This window comes from Sceloporus occidentalis, unplaced genomic scaffold, assembly GCF_023333645.1.
Source record: "Sceloporus occidentalis isolate IW3139 unplaced genomic scaffold, rSceOcc1.0.p SCAF_6, whole genome shotgun sequence".
NCBI lineage: Eukaryota > Metazoa > Chordata > Lepidosauria > Squamata > Phrynosomatidae > Sceloporus > Sceloporus occidentalis.
Window position 1 is genome coordinate 64,552,630 of NW_028316986.1, and position 24,969 is coordinate 64,577,598.

General features: G+C 39.8%; 1 protein-coding gene across 1 annotated transcript in view; it reads right to left on the bottom strand.

The window, feature by feature from the left end:
* Window positions 1-24,969, bottom strand: part of ACTN2 (actinin alpha 2) — a 90,000-nt gene that overhangs the window by 57,162 nt on the left and 7,869 nt on the right. Inside the window, exons 2-6 of the mRNA XM_089529858.1 lie at window positions 14,857-14,971; window positions 11,855-11,974; window positions 8,052-8,138; window positions 5,803-5,890; window positions 2,405-2,483 (exon numbers count right to left, since the gene is read on the bottom strand). Of these exons, the coding sequence (XP_089385984.1) occupies window positions 2,405-2,483; window positions 5,803-5,890; window positions 8,052-8,138; window positions 11,855-11,974; window positions 14,857-14,971 (489 nt within the window). The remainder of the gene's footprint in view (window positions 1-2,404; window positions 2,484-5,802; window positions 5,891-8,051; window positions 8,139-11,854; window positions 11,975-14,856; window positions 14,972-24,969) is intronic.

Genomic DNA, 24,969 nt, shown 5'->3' on the forward strand with positions numbered 1-24,969 from the left:
CAAAACCAGAAACAATGTTTTTAAAGAACCAACTCTAGATTAGCCTCTGTGTGTATGGCCTAGCTTGGAAAAATTAATTTGGTGATTATCTGTGAAAAGATCTGTGAAAGGGAATTTTCTGAAAATGTTAGTATACAGCTGTTCTGTATTCTGGGACCATCATATTTTGCAACTGCTTCATATGGAGACTTATGGCTAAAGATGCAATGGTTCTAAGACAGTCTATTCAGATGAATCACCTGGCCAATATAACAGAGGACAGAAGCTACTCCTTTCAACACTATGGGTTACAGCCTAGCTAAGGACCAATGCTTGGACCAATTCAGCAGATGACAGAGGCAGCCACTAGCAAGTGACTGTTGCATCATGCCAGAAAACAAGTACTGAACATGGCAGTGTAAGTACATAACTAGATTTTCATGAGCGAGCAGGTCTTATCAATTAGGTGTCTCTGAAATGCTTGTTTGATATGTTTTCAGAAACCCTATGATGGAGCATCAGCTGGAAGAAAAATTCATCTGGAGTGAAAGATTACAGACTGGCTATTAGAATAACTACATAAAGGTGATTGATTGACTCTCATCCATGACCCTATCCCACACTTTGGTCCTTTTCCACATTATTTCAGCAAGAAGAATAGTGCTGTCCATTACTGGGAGCCTGATGCTTGCACATGGAGTTAGCAACATGGAAAACTGTCTTTCAGAGAATCAGAATGTTTTCCCACCTAGCTAAATCTTTCTGCATCTGGGACAGGGAACCTTTCAACTTCCAAATGTTTTGGATTTAATTTCCAGAACTCTCAACCAATATGGCCAGTAGGAGGGGTTGTGTGATTTATATTCCAAAATATCTGGAGTGATACACAGTTCAAATATCTGTTTGCTGTGAATGGCCAGGAGAATGGACTCGTGTCATTCAGAGAGAAGATTTTCCCAGCCCTACCTGGAAATACAAGCATTGGACCTGAGCCCTTTCTCATGCACAGACTCTTAAGAATGAGCTACATTACTTTCGCTGCCCACATAGTCTCACTATTTAAATGTTGCAATAGAAATAAGAGAGCATCTACTACACTACTTAAACAACAAGAGAACCAGAACCTGAATATTAACACCTACACTGCAATCTGAGCCTCCCTTCTTAGTTTCATCATGTTCAAATCAGCCATCACAGAATAGCAGTAGAAACCTCAACAGCATGTAACAACTTATGAAATAATGGGGAAATCAGTTGCTATTCAATATCTATAGTTTGTTTAAACTTTATCTTGTAAGCTTGAGCCCTAAGGTTACTATACGTGTTTTTACTGGTTCATTTTTAGTTGAGGGCCCTTGCATGTAGAAGAGTAATTTATGCTTTTGAATATTATATACATATATTCAAAATTCCATAGAAATGAGTGGGACTTACTTTTGAATAACTGTTATAGGATCACACTGTAAATCCTGGGTTCAACTGTGGATTGGATTATTAGTTAATAAAGCATAGTGTTTCCTACATCTCTCATATTCAGTATTGTTGACAGAAATCTAGCAAACCCATATCTGTTAAAGAGTTAAGATGTCATAAAGATTAGACCAAGCCTATTTTAAAAAGCTTCACCAACATGGCTGTTCTTCCAGCTCTAGAATGAAAGCAAGGAAAGACATGCAGAAAAGAAAACTGAATCAAGCCAACCACACTCACAAAAGCCACAACAATAAATCAGTAAAAACAAAGAGATTTTTAAAAGCAAATATCTATTGCATGCAGTGTGTGCCTCTTCATGCAGGATTGTTGTAGCTCCTGACAAAATTACTGTGTTCATGTGTTTTGTCAACTGTCAAAAAGTTTTAACCACAACTAAGCCATCCCAAAAACAGTCATATGTAAAAGTTTAACTATCTCCTTTACTTCCATTAATATCAAGTAGAATTATGTTGCAATATGTTTTAACAGGATTACCATTGTATTATACAATATATGTGACATGGACTGAGTGCAAGACATTAATAAGTGTGGAATTTTTAAAAAAAATTTTTTTAATTAAGTAGCTTCCTGAACAGTTTGGAAACCTAGTGTTTGAAGCTGGTCTACAATTTCCAACATTCCTGAGAACTGACCATGCTGTTTCAAACTAGCAGGAATTGAAGTTGTAAACATGTGAGGCAAACCATGTTGCAAAGGCTTTACTAGCAGCATACCCAAACAGCAGTTTATTTTTCAGAGCCTGCTTCAACTCCTTTGAAGGCATACAAATTGAGTTGATGGGGTCATTTATTGTCTCACATATATCTCCTGGACAGGAGCCACAAGGAAGGATGGCCAGTCCTGGTTTTACTATTAAGGAAACATGCTAAGCACACTGGAAGGGAGCCAAAATCACTCCAAATCAACATGCTGTGTCACCCAGACAGATGACCTTAGATAGCTTGGAATAGTCAATAAGATCAGGTCGGTGTCTATGGATAAGTGCACAGAGGCCAAGGCCGTCTTTCCAGCTTCACAACAAGCAACCAAAAATAAAAATGGAAAGATGTTAATGAAATATTGGTAACATCCAGCAGCTTAAGATCTGACAACATGCAGAAGCTACATAATGTGCCCTAATAATGTCACATGAAATAAATAGTAATTCCAGGGTTTGCTGTGATTTGTTTTGCTAAATCCCATTCAATGGTTAGCACACTGAGAAGGCCAAAGGAATTAATTTATGGTATGATTTTTAAAAAATTACTCTACTTCTAGTGCATACCCAACATTGCCAGTATTAAATGTCATTTCACATATATTTTAGGACTGTATCCAAGACGAATCACCTAAACACTAGTCACTTCTGTTTAGGAATAAACCTGGAACAATCCTGTGCACAGATTTTTTTTACATATGAAGAATGGACCTGTGTTTACTTTGTCACATGTACATGTAAAATGAAGCCACAGAAAGATACTGTGCCGGATGGACTCTCACATTGATTCTGCAAATTTTCTATCTCTCATGCTGTCTTTTAAGATTTATATACATAGAGCACACAAGGTGGCTCAGGAAAAAAATCTGTTCAGATATGACACCACAAATCCAACTGATAAATGCTATACCAGCAATATAAGAATAATATATTTAACCAACTTTCAGAGCCTCAGTTAATCAGACCTAGCAAATATATACCACAGACATGATTTATTTATTTATATTTATTCAATTTCTATGTCACCTTTCTCCCAGAAAGCAACCCAATGCGGCTCACAAGATGATTGTGTCAAGAAAAGGGCCAGTTCAGCTTCTTGCAAGATGGTGTTCTCCAAATATACTGGACAACAGTGCCCACCATTCCCAGCAAGTACTGGAGGTGTGGACGCGGCACCGCACTTGCGTTGTGCATGCACGCCACATATGGATGGTGCCACGTAAAGATGGTATCATCCATGCATATTAGGGTTCTGGAGCGTGCGGATGCTATGCATGCCAGAACCCTAAAATTGGCCTGAGGATGGCGATTCCCGCCCGTCTGTCTCGGGTCCTAGTTTCTCTCTCCTCCCCCCCCCCCCACTTGCTTCTTTTGTCCTCAGCTTACTTCAGTTGCTGCAAACTAAGTGCAAAGTGCAAAAGTAGTTAGCACTTGATTGGGAGTGATGAAATGTGGGTGCAGAGTCTTGCCCTTCTCAGTAGGCTCAGGCAAAACCAAACTGTTGTAGCGTCCTTCCCTAGCATGTGTGTTCTTCCACACTGATAACTTCTGACATCTTGATGACACTCACATGTTGCTTGGCCTAACATATCCTGGCTTTCATCTGTGAAATGCTGGAGGACATGCATAGGATGATTACAAGTAGCAGGGAAGTTCAAATGGAAGGAAAAAATGATATGTAACTCAACAAACTGAACAGCCTATTTAAGCCTTTACCATTTCTAATACACAGTAAAGTGTTTTAAATCAACACCAAAGATCTGGTCTTTACAACCATGTCTAAAACATAACTGAAAATATTTTCAACCATCTGTAACTTAATTCTGCAAATGGACTATTAATATCCATAATGCAAATATTTTCTATTCTGTTAATAGCCCATTATTAACTCTGGAGATTTTTCCGTCGGTTTAATCTTATCCTTTACACTCTATCTCATAAATGTTTTAGGAAACTTGAGAGTTTACCTAGTCATGTACAATTATAGTACAGTAATAAAATTATCTTCTGTTCTTTTAAGTTCTACATAACAAGTACATTTTACTGTCACTGGAACAACAGCATCTATTAATCACCCTCTAATATTCAGTTTATGATATAGTACCCCTGCTACTACATGTTCCCTTGAAGTTCCAGTGTTGTGGAAGCTCTCACTGACTTCATGCTTGTTTGCAATGCTAATAAATTTAATAGAACCACATGTATTCACTCCATGCAGTCTGAGAAGAGAGAAAAATGACATATTACAAAAGCAATGCAGCTGCTACTCTCTGTTGGCTCCAACCCCTGATGCTCTATGAACAATATGATTATTTCCTCTGCAAGCAGTCTCCAAGAAGCAACCGTGCTGACAGGTGAAATATACACACTCCTGGCTCCTCCTTGCAGTTTTAACTGCCAGAGCCATGTGTGAGTACAACTATACTGTAGAAATAATGCAGCATTAAACCACTTTAACTGCCATGGCTCCATCATTCAGAATCCTGGGCTTTGTAGTTTTGTGAGACACCAGCACTCTTTGGCAGAGAAGATCTTGTAAAACTACAAATCTTAAGATTCCATAAGATGGCGCTACATCACCTAAAGTGGTGTCAAACTATATTATTTTCTACAGTATAGATGCACCCTGAGAAGCATTTGTGGTCAACTGTCAGCTGTGCAAAGGACACATAAAAGAATGAGATGAACAAGACAAACAACCAATAAACATTACAGTCGTCCCTCCACATTTGTGGCTTTGACACTCACGGTTTTGATCATTCATAAGGTCAAGTCCCCATGCACACTCCTCCTCCCTCCTGGACTTGTCTCTTTCAAAAGAAAAAAGCCCAGGAGGAAGGGAGCAGCGAGAAGGGTGCACGCACCAATGCTGCCCCTTTCCAGAACTGATAGCTGCCTTTCCCCAGGCAGCTCTCCGTCCTGGAAAGGGCTGTGGCAGGCCGATCCCCCATCTCTTTCCAGGATGGAGAGCTGCCTGGGAAGGGGAAGCCAGTTAAAGGAACAGGAGGGCAGGGGAAGGAGCATGCATGTTCCTGGTCCTCTTGCCTGGACCACCCGGCCCTTTAACTGGCTTCCTGGTGGGATGACTGTATATTTATAACAATAAAAAATATACAGAGCTAAAGAGAATGGCCTACATACAATATGAAAAATTCCATGCAACGTAGCCAGATACATATATGGCCAAAAAAAGCACCAGTTTCTATCTAAATACATGGTATAAATATATGAGAACACATACTAACAAAACTAAACCTAAATTAAATGTGGTATATAATATGTACACAATCAAGACCAAGAGATATGTAAGTAAACAAACTGTAGCGGTGTGGTCAAGTAGTTATAAAAGTACAAAATAAAATTACTGAATGACTTCAAACAAACTGTGAATGATAAAGAACCCAATTATAACACAAAACTTGTTTCAGTGTCCCACAAACAACTCTTGTATGTCCTCTGTATTTGTCATTTAAACTTTTTGCTGTCAGTTGTTCAAATTACAATTATGTAAGAACTGTAGCACTCTCAGACTGCAAGAACTAAACAGTATCCTCTGTTACATCTGAAAAACAGTCAAGCTCAGCTGCAAAATGGTTAGTGATATTTTCTCATCTAGAAATTATTAACTTTACCTTATATGGAAATTTTGAATGTTCACATTTCGGTAAGGAGCAGTTTTTCTCTGACACCACAGCAGCAGCCCTTCTTTGGCAGATGTCTCTGAAAAGATCACCAAGAGAAATGTAAAAACAAAGTACAGTAATACAGATTCATAGAATCATAATTCAAACCAATTTCACTGTGGCTTCCCAGCAGCCAGATAGTAATTGAGTACCTATATGAGATAACATTGATAATTCAACAGATGCCACAATCCTAAGAAATTTTTCCCTGTTTGAACATGGAAATATCACCTTCTGATGAAGGTGTCCCTGTTTTGTTTTGTTTTGTTTTCCTATGTGGTTTCTTATGAAATCATTCAGTTGGTACGACTGAATTTCTATTTCAACATATAATGGCTCATTTACATCCACAAAAAGAATGACAAAATGGCATTTATCAAATATTTCACTATGCTTCGTATTATTATTATTATTATTATTATTATTATTATTATATTTGGATCTAGCTTCCATAGCCTAACAGAGGCTTTCAAATCATTAAAATATTTGATACAGGTATCAAACTTCATTTTATCTACAAATATATATATGAGCACTTTCATTTGATCATTCTTAAGACATGATTATCAACATACCAACCATACAGCAGTAAGACACAACTTGGTCCCACTGGCCTGGTTCAGGCAATTTTATCTTAACTAAATAAGCAAGGCTTGTGGAGATGCATACAGCCCTGCTACACTTCTATCTTTATGATTAAGATTGATAATTTTGTCACCCAAGATATTAAACCAAGTTCAAATTGTGGCTTTATCATGGTTTGTTCCAAGTCATTAGCCATAGTTTCTTGCTTCAGACACAGGAGATTACTATAATTAATGGAAGATATCTTGGTGTGTTCATACACTCAAAAGAAAAGAACAAAGGTGCAATTGGTGCTACCCAAAAGCTTAGCCTTCATCAAAAGCTAACAGAATTCTCAGCACCCTTGTCTAACTATATGTAGCCGGAGTTGGGTGAGGTCATAAAAATGTAGATATGATCAGATGGTGAATCCTGAGATCTGCTTCATTCATTCTTTATGAACAAAGAGGCAAGAATGTGCTGACCCACTGCAAGCACATTAGAAAATGGGGCACTTCTCCTCAAACTCATGTTATGCTGAAGAAATGGCCTGTGCTAATTCTAGAATTATGATCTATCTTAGTTTGTGGAGACAAGTTGAAAGCCAACATGGAATGGTGCTGAAAGAGGGGCTCTGGGGGCTGAATTATACTGAATGCATAAACATCCTCCTTCAAAGCAGCTTCAAAGCTGCATCCTTAGTGGAACTGTGCCTTTAAGCATCAAACCATCAAGGCTCCTAAGTTTTATACTTCCTAATGTTTACTGAACAAAGCTCGCTCTGTAAAAGCATCATTCATATGCAGAGTGGATGCAGAAACACATCATAGATTTCTTTCCAAAGCATGATTTAATTGCTCCCATATTATCAGGGTAAAGTAAATTTGTAAAGAATAATTATTCCCTAATGCAACAAATTAAATTTAGGAAACAGTAAATTTGTTACATATTGCACTGCATAATGAAGAACATATGCTTGATAAAATAAAATGTACACATTCATAGTATAGGAATAAATCTCAGCTGCCTGAATTGTTAATTTATTTTGTTAAAATAAAAAGAAGCACTTTAATGCAGCACTAACCATAACCGAGATCACTCAAGGATCAACTTCTTGAAGTTAATATGTTATGCCTCTGTTCAACCAAAGAGTTTTGTTCCCCCCCCCCCCCCCCGCAAACAGAAATAGATTTCAATAGTTTCACTGAGTAAGCATATATGCACAATCTGTCACAAATTTCATAAGATCAGCTATTCAGCCACTTTTCTCTGAAAGAAAACCTCAGTCAAATGCAAAATCTTTCTTAGGACAGTCAGTCAGGGGTCTTTCCATTTTAAGTCAGCTTTATGTCTCAAGGTCAGATAATATGACTCATTATGATTAGTCATTTGATGAAAATGGAAAGACCATTCTAGACACTGTCAAACTATCTTACTTGCTGAGCAACATACAAATGTCTTCCTACATATGAGAGATGAAAGTTGTTTTGCATACAGTCTATGGAGAACATGAATATGACATCATAACTCAGCATTGTCAATAAAACTATCATTTGCTTAAATAGCCTGACAACTCAGGTCAATTCATCTTGACGTAAATTCTTGAGGATATTTGTTGTGGCTCATATTCTTACCTTCCACGGAAATATCTTGAATGGCAAAGCGAAGGATGATAGTCCAGATCATACCCAAGGTCATTTTTATATTTCCATCTACAATTTCTAAAGTAAAATAAAATGAATATCTTGAATATACTGGTCAGAGAAACAAGACTGCGGTAATTTTAGGTATTAATCACATTCTCATACCTGATTAAATACATTTTTTTCTGAAGGTAGATAGCTTCAACTTAAAATCATTCAATTTGAAAAATTCCTAAATCTGTAAGCTTTGAAGCAAGCCTTTGGGACATAAGAAAGCCCAAAACACACCTCCACAACCCTTACAAGGCTTTGTGGGGCAATTTTGCTTTTGCAGAAGCAGGTGTAGGGAGGGAGGCTACAAGGTCTCCTAGAGGACTAACACCTGCTTAACTGCTGTGGCTCAATGCTATGGAATTCTGGGATTTGTAGTTCAGTGAGATACTTAGCCTTGTCTATCAGAGTGATCTAGTGCCACAACAAACTACAAATCCCAGAATTCCATAGGATGGAGCCATGACAGTCAAAGCAGTGTCAAACTGCATTAATTCCACATTGTGGCAGCAGCTCTAGTCTTCCACAGTTATCCACTTCTGGTTTAAATTATCTGTACTGCTTTGCACTCACTGAGAATCGAAATAAATCTGTAATGAAACTGCATATTAGACAGAATATCAGATTGAACAGAATATCAGAAGGTCGCACTTCAGGAAAATGCAGTCATAAGAACAGCCAGGAAAGCCACCTTGAGGAATGGAACACTTCCAGGAAAATGTCACCACCACCTGTACCCCAAACGTAGGGGAGGAAGATCAGAAAAATCACCTTCAAGACAATCCAGAAATTAATTATATCCAGGAAAAGTGGTATCAAAAGCTCTGTTTTGATTGTAGAGTATAAGTAGTCTAAATGACATAGGTCAGAATCATGTTAGTACACTACACCAGCAGTTGTCCTTTCCCTGACGCTGTACTACAGGAGCAAAAGAAGACAGACAAAATCTGCTGGCTTCAACCAGCCTATTTCTCCTGTTCCTCACTTCCTTCATAGCTCTTGCATTGGTGATCTTCTTCCTGTCACAGCTACCTATTCCAGCACAGCTATGCCAATATAGTGTGCCAACAAGATTTCAGCCACAGTGCCTTTGATAGATTATTGTTTAATGTAAACATATCTCTCCTAAGTGATAATATAAGTGAATATGGATATTTGGACTCGAGATCATTAGGATCAGAAATAACATAACTGTAATAACAACACTAACTTAATATTACAAATATTCCAGTATCATAAATGAGAAAACAACAATTTACGCAGATGTGATTTGCATTAGGCATTGGTGGCAGAAAGTCACTAATAGAGGGAGAGATAAATTAGCTGATGATGGAAAGGAAGTAATGTACGAATGTAGAGAGCATGAGTAAGTGATTGATAAGAGTAAGTGAACTGGGAGGAGTAATGAAAGTACTGTATTGTGAAACTCGCTTGGAGGAAAACTTGAAGTTATGAAAGAAGAGTGAGTAAAGACAGGCTGTAAGGAAAAGAAGAACAAAAGAAGGAAGGAATTAGTTAGGGATGAGGGATAAGACAGAGGATAATAACAGTGAACTAGGGAAGATACCAAGATGATGGAAATGAAAGATGAAGCAGGTGAGATTTATCACCATCTTGATTAACTGGGTAGGGTAGAAAATGTGCTTGCCTTACGTACAAAACGATATGTGGTGGTAAACTCCCTTGTTTGTATTATTTCTATTTGATTGTTTGTTTTTATATGAATGTAGAGTTTTATTTTAATATTAATAAAAATTTATAAAATAAATAAAAAATGTTAGTGTTAATGTTTTTATTGCAACACTAATAACCCTTCATTACAACTTCCAGTAGAATCCAGTCAGAGTGAAACACTTTTTAACTTCCAGCTGATTTCAAAGGAAAAGGTTTAAGTTAGAAATGAATTCTTATCAGCTATGGTTGCATTATACCTTTCACATTTCCATGGAAATAATATCAAATCTTCTATTTAAATTTGAAAATGAGATTTAATTTGAACCAGTTTCATTTCACAGGATGCTTGGACTTGGACCGGCTAATGAAGCAGGAGTTACATAAATAAAGTCATGTTTAAGGTATTTTAAACACCCATACTACTACAACCTCATTCTTTATGTCCTGCCTACTCTGTCTCTAAGCTTTTATTCTCTTGTACTTCCTGGCAGCTGTTTGTTCAGTCTGCATTTTTCTTCGTGTCATCAAGTTATTTTTACCTGTCTACTCCCAAGCCCTCCCCATCTCCCTCCACATACATTGATTCATTTTTTCTTATCACAGTTTTGAACACAGATAATTATTTTCACAGCTAAATATATAGATTTTAGAGACCCAGTGTGGTGTAAGTGGGTTTGTCTTGGATTAAGATACTAGATGATCAGGGTTTGAATCCCCATTCATCCATGGAAACCCACTGACTGAGTGATAGGGTTGCCATAGGTTGGGATTGATTTGAAACCACAAAACAACATCAAAACATAGTTTGTTTGTTTTTAAATGGCATACGGCTCCTTAAATGTATATACAGTCCCCCATGCAAATTTTCACCTGTTTGCACACAGTGTGCATAAACTTGGTATGACAGAGAGATAGCTACTCACACAATATATTCTGCTTTCTGTGTTGTTTTAGTTTAGTTGCTATACACACTCACACACAGACAGACACTAAAAGAAGTTATTTGCACTGCTTTATGCAAGTGATGTCCTGTTGAAACTAAGTCCCCTTACCTATGCATAAAACATTAGTATACCATGGATCTGTGAATTGTGGCCCATTCTACAGTTTCAACATAAAACAGCTGCTTGTAATGTTGCAATAGAACATTTTTTTACATGATCTGCATCACGTTTAAATCAGACCTAAGCTTAATTACATAAAGCTTCCCCCTCCTTTTTTTGTATCTAGTTGTTTAATTTGTTTAGATTTTGTCCAACATCTTGTTCAAAATTGTAGATTATGGAGAGGAAGTAACTAAATAATTCTGAGGCTTTGCTATGAGTTTTATTCTCTTTAAAACATTTTATATCTTCAGCAGGTGGGAATTGCATTGGCTAACAAAATGACAACATGTAAAAAAAAAGGGGGGGGAGTACAAAAAATCAGCCTGGCATGGAGTGATAAAAGACTGAGATAAAACAGTTAAAACATAAATGGCATGCATCTTCTAATAGACCTTAGCCACTTACTAAACTAAAAACAAAAAACAAAACAGCTTCATTTATATACCACTTCATACCCAACTAGCAGTGTCTAAGTGGTTTACAACTTTAAGATAATTGCCCCCAACAATCTGGGTACTCATTTCAGCAACCTTGGAAGGATGCAAGCCTAAGTCGAGCTTGGGCCCTTTTGCTGGTATTGAACTCGCACCCTTATGGTTTAGAGTGAGGGGCTGCAGTACAGGCATTTAACCACTGTGCCACCAGGACTCTTTTAAATTAAGCAGGTTCTCATAATTTTAACCCATTCGGGCTGAGTGCCAAATTTAGCTATTGATATCTTCTAGATGACAGCCAACATGGTGTAGTGATTTGAGCATTGGATTATGACTCTGGAGAATCTTTGCTCAGCCTTGAAAACCTACTGGATGACCCTGGGCAAGTCACAGTCTCTCAGATTCACAAAAAGGCAATGGCAAACCTCCTCTGAAGAAACTTGCCAAGAACCTCCTGTGACAGGTTTGCCTCAGGATCATGCTTAGTCAGAAACAACTTGAAGACACAGAACATACATCTTCTACATACCTTCTGCACCAATTGAGACCAGTTTAACACCTTTGCTGGCTATGAAATCCAAAGCTTTGTTGACATTTGCAATTTTATGGAAACGCATCTTTCCTCTATCTGGTTTTGGAAGTCTTTCCCCTGTAGGAATAAAACATCATTGTCAATCTATTTATTCGACATCTGGTTGCACAGACATACCAGTGACTAGACTGTCGGTGGGTGTAATCTACCTAAAGCAAACACTAGAACTTCTTACAGTTTTTGATTTGTTTTTTTAGTTTCATAAAAAATAAAAAATGTGCAGACATAAAAGTGATTCAGTTCTGAGCATTTTTGGTACAGCATAAATTTAAATATCATATATGTACAAAATCTATCAAACAATGTGTACGCTTACTCTCGTGTTTAATTTTTTTATTAGTACTTTAGCATTTTTGGAGTACAAAACAGATATCTCCTTCAACTTTTTCCCTCATAAACTGATCAAGCACTTTTGGTCTTTTTCACATGAGAGGTTCCCGATTCTTGCGGGTGTTATTTGTCCTTCCTATTATTTGAATCCAGCCTTGTTCAACATGAGATGTTCAAGAACATATGCATCATATTCTTTTCATGGCAAGTTATGAGATCTGATGGCTGCGCTCAGAAATGTTTTGAAGGATTACTCAGTAAAGATGGAAATCTACATAATTCATTTGAACTATTATAATATTGATGAACATATTGGCTGCAATCCAACATCCCCTCAACATAACATAAATATTTGCATGCAGAGATGTTATATGCCATCACTATACATCCCCATGCAGAACTGCAGCATTAAACAACAGATACCAATGACTGGGTGTATTTTCACAATACACTGAAATGCATAATGTGTAACTGCAATGCACATTGTTTTATGTGCAACTTCATTTCTGCTGCTGTCAACAGAATACACCTGTTGTGTCATGGCATAGCATGACTTACGCATATGTATGTCACTATCAGGATGCACACTATTGACTGCCCCAATGATTATGGGCCCGTACAGACAGGCCAAAATAATGCTGCTTTGAGTCACTTTGGAGGTATGCTGTTTAAATGATGCATGCGTCTTAAGAGGCCAGAAGCTGTGCCAAAGCTGTGGTCCAGTCCTTAGGACTGGAACGTGGCTTTGGCGTAGCTTCTGGCCTCTTAGGATGCATGCATCATTTAAACAGCATACCTCCAAAGTGACCCAAAGCAGCATTTTTTTGGCCTGTCTGCACAGGCCCTATAATACATTTAGCACCTTTTCCCATTGACTATACTGTATGTAGCTGTTTGCTGTCAAATTTCAGCAGAAAGATACGAATGTCAATTTAAAAAAAAAAACACATGGTGAGCTTGAGGCCCCATGGGCCACAGGGTTCCCACCCATGTACAAAAGTGTGTATTGCAATATTCAACAGCGTGTGTTCCTAAATAGCTCTGCACAATATTGTGCTGACTGTGGGAAACATACCACAGAACATGATAATCTCTTGGAACACAGAATAAAACCTGATTTTGAAGAAACATAACAAATTAATTGAACTAGTACATCCATATAGGCCCAAGATTTGTCTGGCCTCCAATGGAGTGATGTAGGCCTAAACTCCTTCTACTAATTCCTACTTAAAAGTTAAAACAGTACCTTCCAGTAATATTAGTTACAAACACGATCTGATCGCACCGAGACTTTTTGGTCTGGGATTTTGCCTTTTATAAAGAGGCATACAATAATTTTTAAGTAATTGATTAAGTTCAACATATGTAGAAAAAAACTGGAACCATAAGTGAAGTAAGAAAGAAAAATAAGTGTTGCTTAAGCAGTTAAGGATTTGTTTCTGCTGTTATTTTGTTTTCCTGTTCTTTGGTAATGCCTTTTATTATGTTCAGGAGGATAAAGCTCCATTTACTTTTTGTTTCTTTTTCCAGAGCCATTTAAAAAAGAGCTCGGTAGAGGGAATTTGGCTGCTTGCATGCCTGGCTAAAGTGGGGAGTAAGAAACAAACTTCTCCATAAGCCTTACTGCGTCTGTATGCCTAGATGCCACTTAGACTAGGATGTTACTGTGGCTCTACAGATATTGATGGACTTCAACTCCAATCAGTACATGCCAGTATAGCCCATGTCTGCAAAAGACTCCATAGTACAATGTTGAATGTGCTTGCAAAGTTCTTTTGATTGGAAACTCAGGCGCATTCCAGACGGGCCCTATGGGGTGCCATCGTTACGCACAAGGGGCGGCGCTTCTTGACGCACCTTGCCCCTCGCGCGTAACGACTACATCAAAATGGTGGCACCGCATACAGATGGGCACTGCCATTTTGACGTCGCGGACACATAGCATCTGGACGTCGCGCACCGGAAGTGGCGCTGCGAGTGTGCACCTCGCGCCTTGCAGCACCGCTTCCAGCGCCCAGAAAGAAGCGCCATTTCGGCACTTCTTTCTGGCTGTGCCCGGGAACCGCGCAGTTTGGCCGCTGCGGTTCCCGGACGCAGCAACCGGCAGCAGCGGCAGAACACCCGTTTTGGGCAGTCTGTAACGCGCCTCAGATTTGGTAGGGTTTTCAATACAGGGTGTTCAGCTAAGCATGCTCAGGACAACAAACTTAGAGCACCTGTTGCAGACCTTCACACTTAATACCTGAAGTTCTTGAAAAGACATCCAGATATACAGGGATGTTGGAGGTGCGACTTACATACACTTGCATTCCCCTCTCCACTTTGGCAGACAAATGCCTACATCAGCCTGAAGTCAATTCAAACATCTGTGCACCATAATCACATCTTAGATGGGGTCCATTTCAGATTGAGTACAAGACAGCAGTTCATTCAAAACGCATTAAGTGAGCAATCATGGTTATTTAATCAGATTACTGTCTTTGGCTTTTAAATAGCATAGCTATTACTTGTATTCTGCTGTTAGCAACCATTAACATGGTATACAACCTACCCCATTTTGCTCAGAACTACAGAATGTAGAGCTTGAAATTTGCTGTTTTTAAACAAACCTGAAATGACTTCCAAGAGCAGCATCAGTTTAAGGCCATTCCTGAAATCCTCTTCAATGTTCTCAATCTGGGTGCCTGCTTTCCGGAGGTGGGAATTGCACCAAGCTGTAAACGTCTGCAATCACAATTGTTTGAAATGTTAGAAAAGGCAACAAAATAGCTATTAAAATCCAACTGAGAAAATGGCACAAATTTCAATATAAGATTTGGACATGCACCATTTCAAGCATAGCCATATCTTAACTAGAGGCATAAGAAAACTAAAATTCTCAGAATATTTTTCCTCAGTATTTGACCAAAGCAATACATATTTTTTACAAGTTTACAAAGCAGCAAAGCCTAGATTGTGCAGAAAGAAAGGATTATTTAGCCAACTTTGGCATATAGAGAATACATATTAAGCACTATGATAGAAAGGAAGGGAAAGGAAGAGATGCTGTAGACATGATATTGATGTCACCTGCCCTGAAGATTATTATAATGTTCCAGAAATGTGGGGGCATGACACATCATGGATTGGCCATATATGCATTTCTCCAGATCATGAGTCCAAGCCACAGCAACTTTGAGGAACAGGGACACTGAAGAAATAGGCAGGAGGGAAGCAGTCAAGAAAAAATGAGAGGTCCAAGATAAGATGTAGATTTACTGAACCAGAGAAGGGGCATTATGAAAAATATAAACATGCCGTACTTCAGCTGCGATGAAAACTGGGAGATATTTAGTTTTCTCAAGGATTTCAGAGAGGCTCAGCTCTAAATGGTCTCCTCAATATGTATTTCATGAACCATTTTTATACGTTACATCCCCTTGTATACACATCTTCATGTTATCAGTATAATGTTGTGCAGTAACGTGTGTTGTAAAATAAATGTGTTATCGGTTCCCTCTCTTATGGGTTACACATGCAAACAACATTTAGAGTACATACTACATCTGTGGTATGTGAAACAACCCAAAAGGGACCAATCAGATGTCCACTAATGTGGCGATAAGCTAACAATGAGTAAGATTTTCTTGCAGTGAGAGATTTGTGTGCCTATACAGAAAGTGGATATCTTAAGAACAAGAAGAAGAAAACAAAACTATGATTTAAGTCTGAAAAGAGCAGGCTATTACATGGTCATTTTAATCTCCATATGAACAATGAGTGCCATGACAATCAGTTCCCCATATTAAAAGTAGGAGAATATCTGAGCTAAGAAGCAGAGAGATAAGAACAGCTATTAATTAATCTATCTCTGATTAGTGAAGCTATCCCTGTACATGACACAAGTGATTAATGGTGACATATATCTAAAGAGACATGTCATCAGTAAATGCTATTAGTGGCTATCAGAAAACACTAGAACTTTATGTTACGTCAATCATATGTCAGCCCCAACAAATCTTTTAAATCTGCAGGGTACTTTTGAGGGTTTCGGGAGGTTCATACATTTCAGTTTTGGGGAGAGGAATAGGGACAGACAATTTCCATTAAAATGTAATTTGAAATAGTAATTATGTAACCAAGGAAGGAACAAGTTTTGCCAAAATAGCAATAAAATTTAATACAGAATAATTATCATGACCAAGTGCTGTGATTCTACTCTAACTGCCATGGCTATATCCTGTGGAATCCTGGGATTGGCAATAGAGGGTAAGGCATTTAGCTACTCAGCAAGAGCACTTCAGTGCCTCACCAAGCTACAGATCCCATGATTCCACAGGATGTAATTGTGGCAATTCAAGCAGAATCAAAGTTCTGTAATTGTATAGTGTGAAAGACCAAAAAGCAACAAGGACTGGTAACACCCAATGATGAACAGAAGAAACTAGGCCTGCTGCCACATTGCAAAATGAATTCAGTTTGACCCCATTTTAACCATCATGGCTCCATGCTACACAGTCCTGGCATTTGTAGTTTGTTGTGGTGCCAGAGCCCTCTGACAGAGAAGGCTAAATATCTCAGAACACTACAAAGCCCAGAATTCCATAGCATTGAGACACAGCAGTTAAAGGGTGTCAAACTTATTACTTGTACAATGTAGCTGCAACTAAAAGTCTCTAGGTGTTAAAAAAAGACAATTTTATTCTTCCAATTAGCCCAATGCACGTTGGCATAGTTCTATAGTGGCTTTCTTCAAGTGCTGATAACACATAAAAAAAGAGAAGGGGACAATACATAAATAACAAAAACATTCAAGAGACAAGGTACAATTTACTATATCAGTTCTATACACATATATCTTAGTACCGGGGTAGGCAACCTTTTTGAGCCGGGGGCCGGGTTGCTGTCCCTCAGACAACTGGGGGGCCGATGCCGGGGGGCGGAGCCGCACACGTGGGGTGGAGCTTCCACCCTCTGGGGCGGAGCCGCATGCCAGGGCGGAGCTTCCACTATCCAGGGGCGGAGCCACATGTCAGGGGCGGAGTTTCCACCCTCCGGGGGCGGAGCCGCATAATAATAATAATATTTGCAAGAAGCTACTAGGCAATGCCATAACACAGGAAAAATGCAGGCACACTGCCTCAACCCAGAAAAGAGCAAGAAAGTCCATGTGGGGGGATTTTGCAAAGAGAATACCAAAGGATAACAACAATAATAATAGCAATATTTGCAAGAATGGAAGCGACTAGGCAAGGCCACAAAACAGCAAAAAATGCATGCCACTGTCTCAACCCAGAAAAGAGCAAGAAAGTCCATGTGGGGGATTTTGCAAAGAGAATACCAAAGGATAACAACAACAATAATAATAGCAATATTTGCAAGAATGGAAGCGACTAGGCAAGGCCACAAAACAGCAAAAAACGCATGCCACTGTCTCAACCCAGAAAAGAGCAAGCAAGTCCATGTGGGGGATTTTGCAAAGAGAATACCAAAGGATAACAACAATAATAATAATAGCAATATTTGCAAGAATGGAAGCGACTAGGCAAGGCCACATAACAGCAAAAAACGCATGCCACTGTCTCAAACCACTTTCTTTCTCTCCCTTCCTCCCTCCCTCTCACTCCCACCCTCCCACCCTCCCTCTCTCTCCTCTCCCCTCCCTCCCTCCCTCTCTCTCCTCTCCCTCCCACCCTTTCTCTCTCTCTCTCCTCTCCCTCCCACCCTTCCACCCTTTCTCTCTCTCTCCTCCCCTCCCTCTCTTTCCTCTCCCTCCCACCCTTTCTCTCTCTCTCTCCTCTCCCTCCCACCCTTCCACCCTTTCTCTCTCTCTCCTCCCCTCCCTCTCTTTCCTCTCCCTCCCACCCTTTCTCTCTCTCTCTCCTCTCCCTCCCACCCTTCCACCCTTTCTCTCTCTCTCCTCCCCTCCCTCTCTTTCCTCTCCCTCCCACCCTTTCTCTCTCTCTCTCCTCTCCCTCCCACCCTTCCACCCTTTCTCTCTCTCTCCTCCCCTCCCTCTCTTTCCTCTCCCTCCCACCCTCCCACCCTTTTTCTCTCTATCTCTCTCTCCTCCCCTACCTCCTTCCTCTCCCTCCCACCCTTTCTCTCTCTCTCTCTCTCTCCTTCCCTCCCTCCCTCCCTCCCTCCCTCCCTCTCTCTCTCCTCTCCCCTCCCTCCCACCTTCCCACCTTTTCTCTCTCTCTCTCTCTCTCCTCCCCTCCCTCCCTCTCTCTTCTCTCCCTCCCACCCTCTCTCTCTCTCTCCTCCTCCCCTCCCCTCCCCTCCCTCCCTCCCTCCCTCCCTCCCTCTCTGCCTCCTCCTCCTCCTTCCCCCCCGCCCCTCCATTTATAGGAGGGAGGAGGGAGGGCGGAGCCAGGAGGGAGGTGGGCAGAGCCAGAAGGGAGGTGGGCAGAGCCAGGAGGGAGGTGGGCGGCGCCCATTGGAAGGCCCGGTGCGGCTGCTAGAGCCCCGATTCAAGGCTCCGGAGGCCGCATCGGGCCTCCCAGAGGCCCGGTGCGGCCGCTGGAGCCCTGTTTTAGGGCTCCGGAGGCCGCATCGGGCCTCCTAATGTGCGCCGCCATTTTGAAGGGCAAAATGGCGGCCGGAGTGGCCGAAATCGGCAGCGATTTCGGCAGCAGGAGGGACTGGGGGCCGGCGGAAAGGCACCCGCGGGTCACATCCGGCCCGCGGGCCGGAGGTTGTCGACCCCTGTCTTAGTAGAATGCATGTAAAATGTCTAAATTTAAAAAAACCTATTAACACAGATAAATGTATACAAAAACAAAATGTAACTGTATGAAAAAGTCCCAGGAAGGTAGAGTGAGTTTCACAGCAAGGTAAGGAAATATCAGCTCCCTGTTACTGTAAGTCATAGCAGGTTTAGCTAGCATAGACAAAGGTGAGGAACACTGAGAGTTGCAATCCAACAACATCTGTAGAGCCAGATGTTACATACCCCCTGCTTTGGGCAGATCTGCATGGACTGTCTGGATTCAAAGGATCATGCTTCAGATGTGAAAGGGGTAGTTCAAGACCACTACCTTTGCCAGTGACTGACCTTCTTCTATGATTATTCAAGATTTTAGAAGAATTATCTGCATTTTGTACTCTTGGAATTAAGAGTAAAATTGGCCATGGAACACTAGTCTAAAAGTGTTAATGAAAACATGACCAACAGCATCATTCAGTTACCCATGGTCATCACAGAAAACTATGATGCAGAACTAATAAATCAATTAACATTTGTCTTCTTAACTAGAACACCATTTTGTAGGTGTTAGAACATATTACTTACCTGTAGCTACTTTATCTGTTGTTTAAAAACATTATGAGCTCATCAAATATGAATTGGTGATTTTTTTTCAAATCAGATCTGCTGAATTATCAAAAAAACCTATAATTAACTACAATAGTAAGTTATTTGTCTATCTTTTGAAAGGTATTCAGAGAGATCTGCGTTTTTACATAACTGTTTGTGATTTTTAAAAGTTAATGAAACACACTAGTGTATTAACAATAATGGCTATTGAAGCCAGTATCTTTCAAAGATCTTTCAGATCCCCAAAATGGAAGAGGTGGGATATAAATAAATATTTTATTATTATTAAGTTACTTACCTATTTTATTTGCATTATTGTTCACACTTCTAGCATATTTATTTTTGCCCTTATCAACTTTGTGGATCCTGAGTCAAGTACCATAGCTATAGCAATTGCAGAGTTACATCATTTATCTTGTCTTGGAGCTTTCCAAGCCTTGCTTATTCAATGACCCAAAACTTGCACACTTGTCTCATGCTTGACCGACGGCTCAAATACTATTCATTCGTCAGACTACTGGGAAAAGGTTGAATGGAAAACTAAAACGTACAGAAATGAAATTGCCTGTGCAATGTAGCTAAGAGAAGTTCTCAGTCCCATACTTGCCCCTCTTCTATACACAACTTTACCTATGCTGATAGTATGCATTTTTCCAACTCCCATAAACTGGTTTGGAACTCTTGTCTCTCACACACGAATTCTCTTGCATCTGTGTATGCGAACACAGAGTTTTTTGGAGAAGTATGTGCACAGCTGAACCATCCGTATCATAAGCAAGAGGACTGAGGAGAGGAGGGACAAGAGAAAGACAAAGGAAAAGCCAGTGGGTAGATGCCCAGCTTTCATTTCTTCACTGAAAAACTATGATCTACAAGAGGTGCCCTTGCCTGTGCCCCACTAGCCTGGTAATATGAAGTGGGAGGCACATGGAAGAGCACTTTTAGAGCTGTGGCACCCTATCATGTAATGCCCTCCTCTTGGAGGTCCAACTGGCGCCAATGTTGATTCCTTTCCAGGACCAAGTTAAAAAATGGCTTTTTATTAAAGCCTTTGGAGAGTAATTAATTTCAAGCATGGTTTTAAATTGTAGTGTTTAAAGTGGCTTTAACTGCTGCATTTAAAGTAATTGTAATGGTTGCTATGCTTAATATGCTTTTATTTTATTAAACTGTTAAAATTTAAACAATGTTTTAAATTGTTTCTATTCACACCACTCTGAGATTCTATGATAAAGGGTAGGATAAAATTGTGTGTGTGTATCTATACAGTTTCAGTTTACATTGTCCCATATTGTGGGAAAGATGGGATATAAATCAAACAAATAAATAAGTAAATGTGACAGTGACTTCCACTTGCATTTTTTGGAATGTGAAACACTGATGTGTCAATATTACTATGGATTGAAAAATACTTTATCTCAGATTTTCTAGTTTTCTCTAAGCCCCACCTATACTCTTTGTGTTCATATTAAACTGTGAGGCACTTTTTATTCCCAATCAGAAATTCATGCACATTTCCTGTAAATAATTCTCTGAATCTATATATTGTTAATGATCCAATGTGGCATTGTGGTTTGAGCATTGGCCTATGACTCTGGAAATCAAGGTTTGGTGTATCAATTGCAATTTCTCCTGGTAAATGTAGGTGTACATGGAAACCAACTGGCTGACCTTGGGCAAGTCACACTATCTCAGCCTCAGAGGAAGGGCATGTGCCCAATAAATCTGACCCTCCCAAAAAACCATGATAGGTTTGCCTTATAGTTGCCATAAGCAGGAAAAATGCATGAAGGCGCACAACAATAAATGTATTTTAATACATTTCCCCTAAAGTATACAATTTTGTGTGTATTTTTACTATGAATTAAAGTATGTTTTTACATAATTTTTAGCTTCATTCATTTTAGCCATACCCATTTTTAAAATGTATGCGTAATTTTGGGCAATTTTCATTTCTCTGAAATCTACCTCAACTATATTAATTTCTGAGGCAATATGCACTTTTTCCTAACAGTGACTCCTGAGAGTGCAAAATCAACACTCAGCTCCAGCAAAAAATTATTTTCCACCACTACACACTAGCCCAACACAACAAACCATCTTTTAGCAGTTTGTTGCTATGATATATACCAACTGTGGCGACGTATCAGAGACGATAGTTTTCACTCATGCCTTCCTGATGAAGTTGGCTTCTGAGGAGGCCCTACAAAGCAGAATTGGCAGAACAGTAGGAATTCCAAGGCCTTCCATGTTATGCAATACAGTCTTTCCCTGTGTGTCTTCATTCCATTTCCATGTGTTGAGAGCACAAGCTGCTGCCTCTGACTAATCTATTCTATTAATACTCATTGAGCAACTATTCAAAATATGTTCAGGTCTTGGAGATCAAGCCACAGCCAACAAACAGCACCCTGCTCTGCCCCTCTTTAATCCTTTGGGATTGGAAAAGGTACTGCATTAATTAAACTGGACAATTTCTTTTCACTTGGAAGCAAAAGAGCATATCAGATGACAATGAAATGCTAGGTGGCCCTCAAAAGTGCACAAAGAGATGTCAGCAGTGCTATAAACGAATGCTTGAAAAATAGAACTTTTCAATTTAACAGTTTGTTGCACAAAACATCCTCCCTATGAACACAGAAATACATCTGAACATGATTAAAACTACTAACAAAGAGGGTTCCATGGCCTTTTGAGAACAGCACCACAACAAATGTGTAGTTATCATCCATATCATCTAGAAGGCCCAGATGTCTTTCCTGAAAGTACAACACCTGCTGCGAAGTGTTTCATTCAGAAAAGCATTTTGATAATTTGCTGCTGCTGAGAAAATGTGGTTTCCACTCACACCCAGTGGCAGCATCAGTGGTGACAGTGGATGTTGTGCAAATAGAGTGTATCTTCAGTAGTATCACAATCACCCATCACATAGTGCCATTTTATTAATGATCACCATAAACCCTAATATCCACACTATTATATGAATTTTTAAAAGGTTTTTTAAACTTTAATAATAATAATAATAATAATAATAATAAGTTTTATTTATAGACCGCTATTCCACAATGATCACAGCGGTGTACAGTAAAAATTGCAATACAAAATTAGCCCCTACCCACCCCCTTCACTCCCTCCAGGCTAGATGATGACAGTTGGCCATGGAGGGAGGGCTCTGTCTCTTCAGGGCAAGTCCGATGGTGTTGGACCCGCGCCCTCACTCCCTCCAGGCTTTCTCTCCCCCGCATAGAGGTGAAGATTCCCCCCTCACCCCCATTTTGGCCCCTTGTGATCCAACAGCTGCAGTGCAACTCCTTGTCCCTAACTATGTATTGTGGTCTGCCAGGTTCTTGTCAAATCACATATTTGACTACCTGGGCAGCAAAAGGAGAGGTTTATCCATCCCTTAGCAAACCAAAATATATGGATTAGTCACAGGTTGTGCAAGCCTCTTATACTACAAACACACTCTAGTACAAACAGATAGTCCTACTGCATACTGACTACCAGAGGATCAGTTGTAGAGGAAAAGTGATGTGATACTTTGAAAAAATCTTTTCCAAGGAAGATGAAACAAATCTAATACTGAACTGACAAGGACAATTGTTAGTCCTTCCTAGAGTACAGCCATTGAATCAATTGGATTTGCCCATGTGTTGACTCATCGTTCAACAATTAATTAAGTGGGTCTACTCTAGTTGGCACAAATCAAGATGACTCCAGCTATAATCTCCTGAATACTGTCAATAATTTCCAGCTTTTTCTCACACTACAAAACCACATGTGACCAATTTTAAGAATTAAGAATCATCATCATTATCAACAAACATTTTAAAAACATTTTCTTCTTAGTTCCACATGGGGATTGTTTATACAGATGAATAGATGCTGTTATTTACGTAAAGCCAGTTCTGCCTTGAGTACAGTTTGTTCAGCTTCTTGAACTGTAGTGAGGAAAAGGATTGACCATGTCATAGGTGTTTTCAATGGATAATGTTAGGTAGGTGAGGAGAGCAATTTCCTTTTCTTTTACAGTTTTCAGCTTTTCTGTGACCATTGCAGTATCTACCGTATTTCTTTCTGAACACAATTTAGACAGCAAAGTGCAGTCCTTCAAATGTGGAAGGATTTCCCCATCAACTCCAGCCAGCTGCAATTTCCTATCAACTTAACCAGAACAGCCAACATTAAGGAATGGTGGGTGTTTCTGTCTGCAAAACTGCCCTTTGCCCACAACTGCGCTAGAGTCTAATTAGCCTCTAGCATGCACTCTTGAGAGGAGCTACATTGCTACCAACTCTATCCACCGCTGGCAAAAAAAAAAAGTCAAAAGCGTCCAGTTAAGACTAGCTGCAAAATTACTGGGGAGATCCATTAGTGGGGCATTAACTCCATGATGGTGCTATGGTATGATGAATGAAAGCAACCAAGAAATAGCCTCCTGCTCTTCCACTCTAGGGCTTACTCTGTGCAGAAGTGACGGTTAAGAAAATTCAGGGCCCAAACAGAGAGGCCAAAATAAAGATGTTTCGGGTCACTTTGGAGGTATGCTGTCTAAGAGGCCAGAAGTAACACCAAAGCCAGGCTCCAGTCCTAAGGTCTGGAGCACAGCTTTGACGCAGCATCTGGCCTCTTAAGATGCATGTGTCATTTAAACAGCATTCCTCGAAAGTGACCTGAAGCAGCTTTATTTTGGCCTATCATTTCAGGCCCTAGTTTGCCAAAGTTCATGTGCATTATGTTCCCTATCATTAGGCGAAGTGAAGCAACTGCTTATGGCAGCAGATGCTGAGGGGAAGGAAGAGCCATCCCTCAGCTATTTTTTCCAGTACACTAGCCATTTTCTTCTCTTGGAGTTCAGAACAGTAGATGTCACAAAGCCTGCCCTATCCCCCTATGCTGGCATTTCAACAAGGAATCCAGCTTCACAAACCCTCTGATTCCCTATAGGAGAAAGTAATTTGCAAATTACATTAATTTGCATTCTAATTATGCAAATTCAACATATTAATTCCTTCAATTTTCCCCCACCATGTTTAGCTTTCATAAAAAAAAATTTAAGTTACAACTGATCTGAGAGAAGCAAGATAAAGTAATGTTTGAAGTTGTGTACTTGGAATAGGTAGACCCAAGTTAAAATTCTCTTCCTGGCCACATAATTTACCATGTGCCACTGGGCCACCACCACTCAGCAAAACTATCTTACAGGTCCCTCTCTTGCCTCTTGCACTAAGGCCTCTCACACCACTCCCTCTCCCTTCCTTGTATTCCCTCACTCACTTCACTTCACACTTGTAATGCATCCTTCCCCTTCTTCTTGCACCACTCACTCTACCTTCCAGTGGCATCACTACGGCTGGCATCACCCCAGTATGGTAACTCATGCTGTTACCTCCAAGCAGGCAGCCACTCCACTAATCTGGTGAGT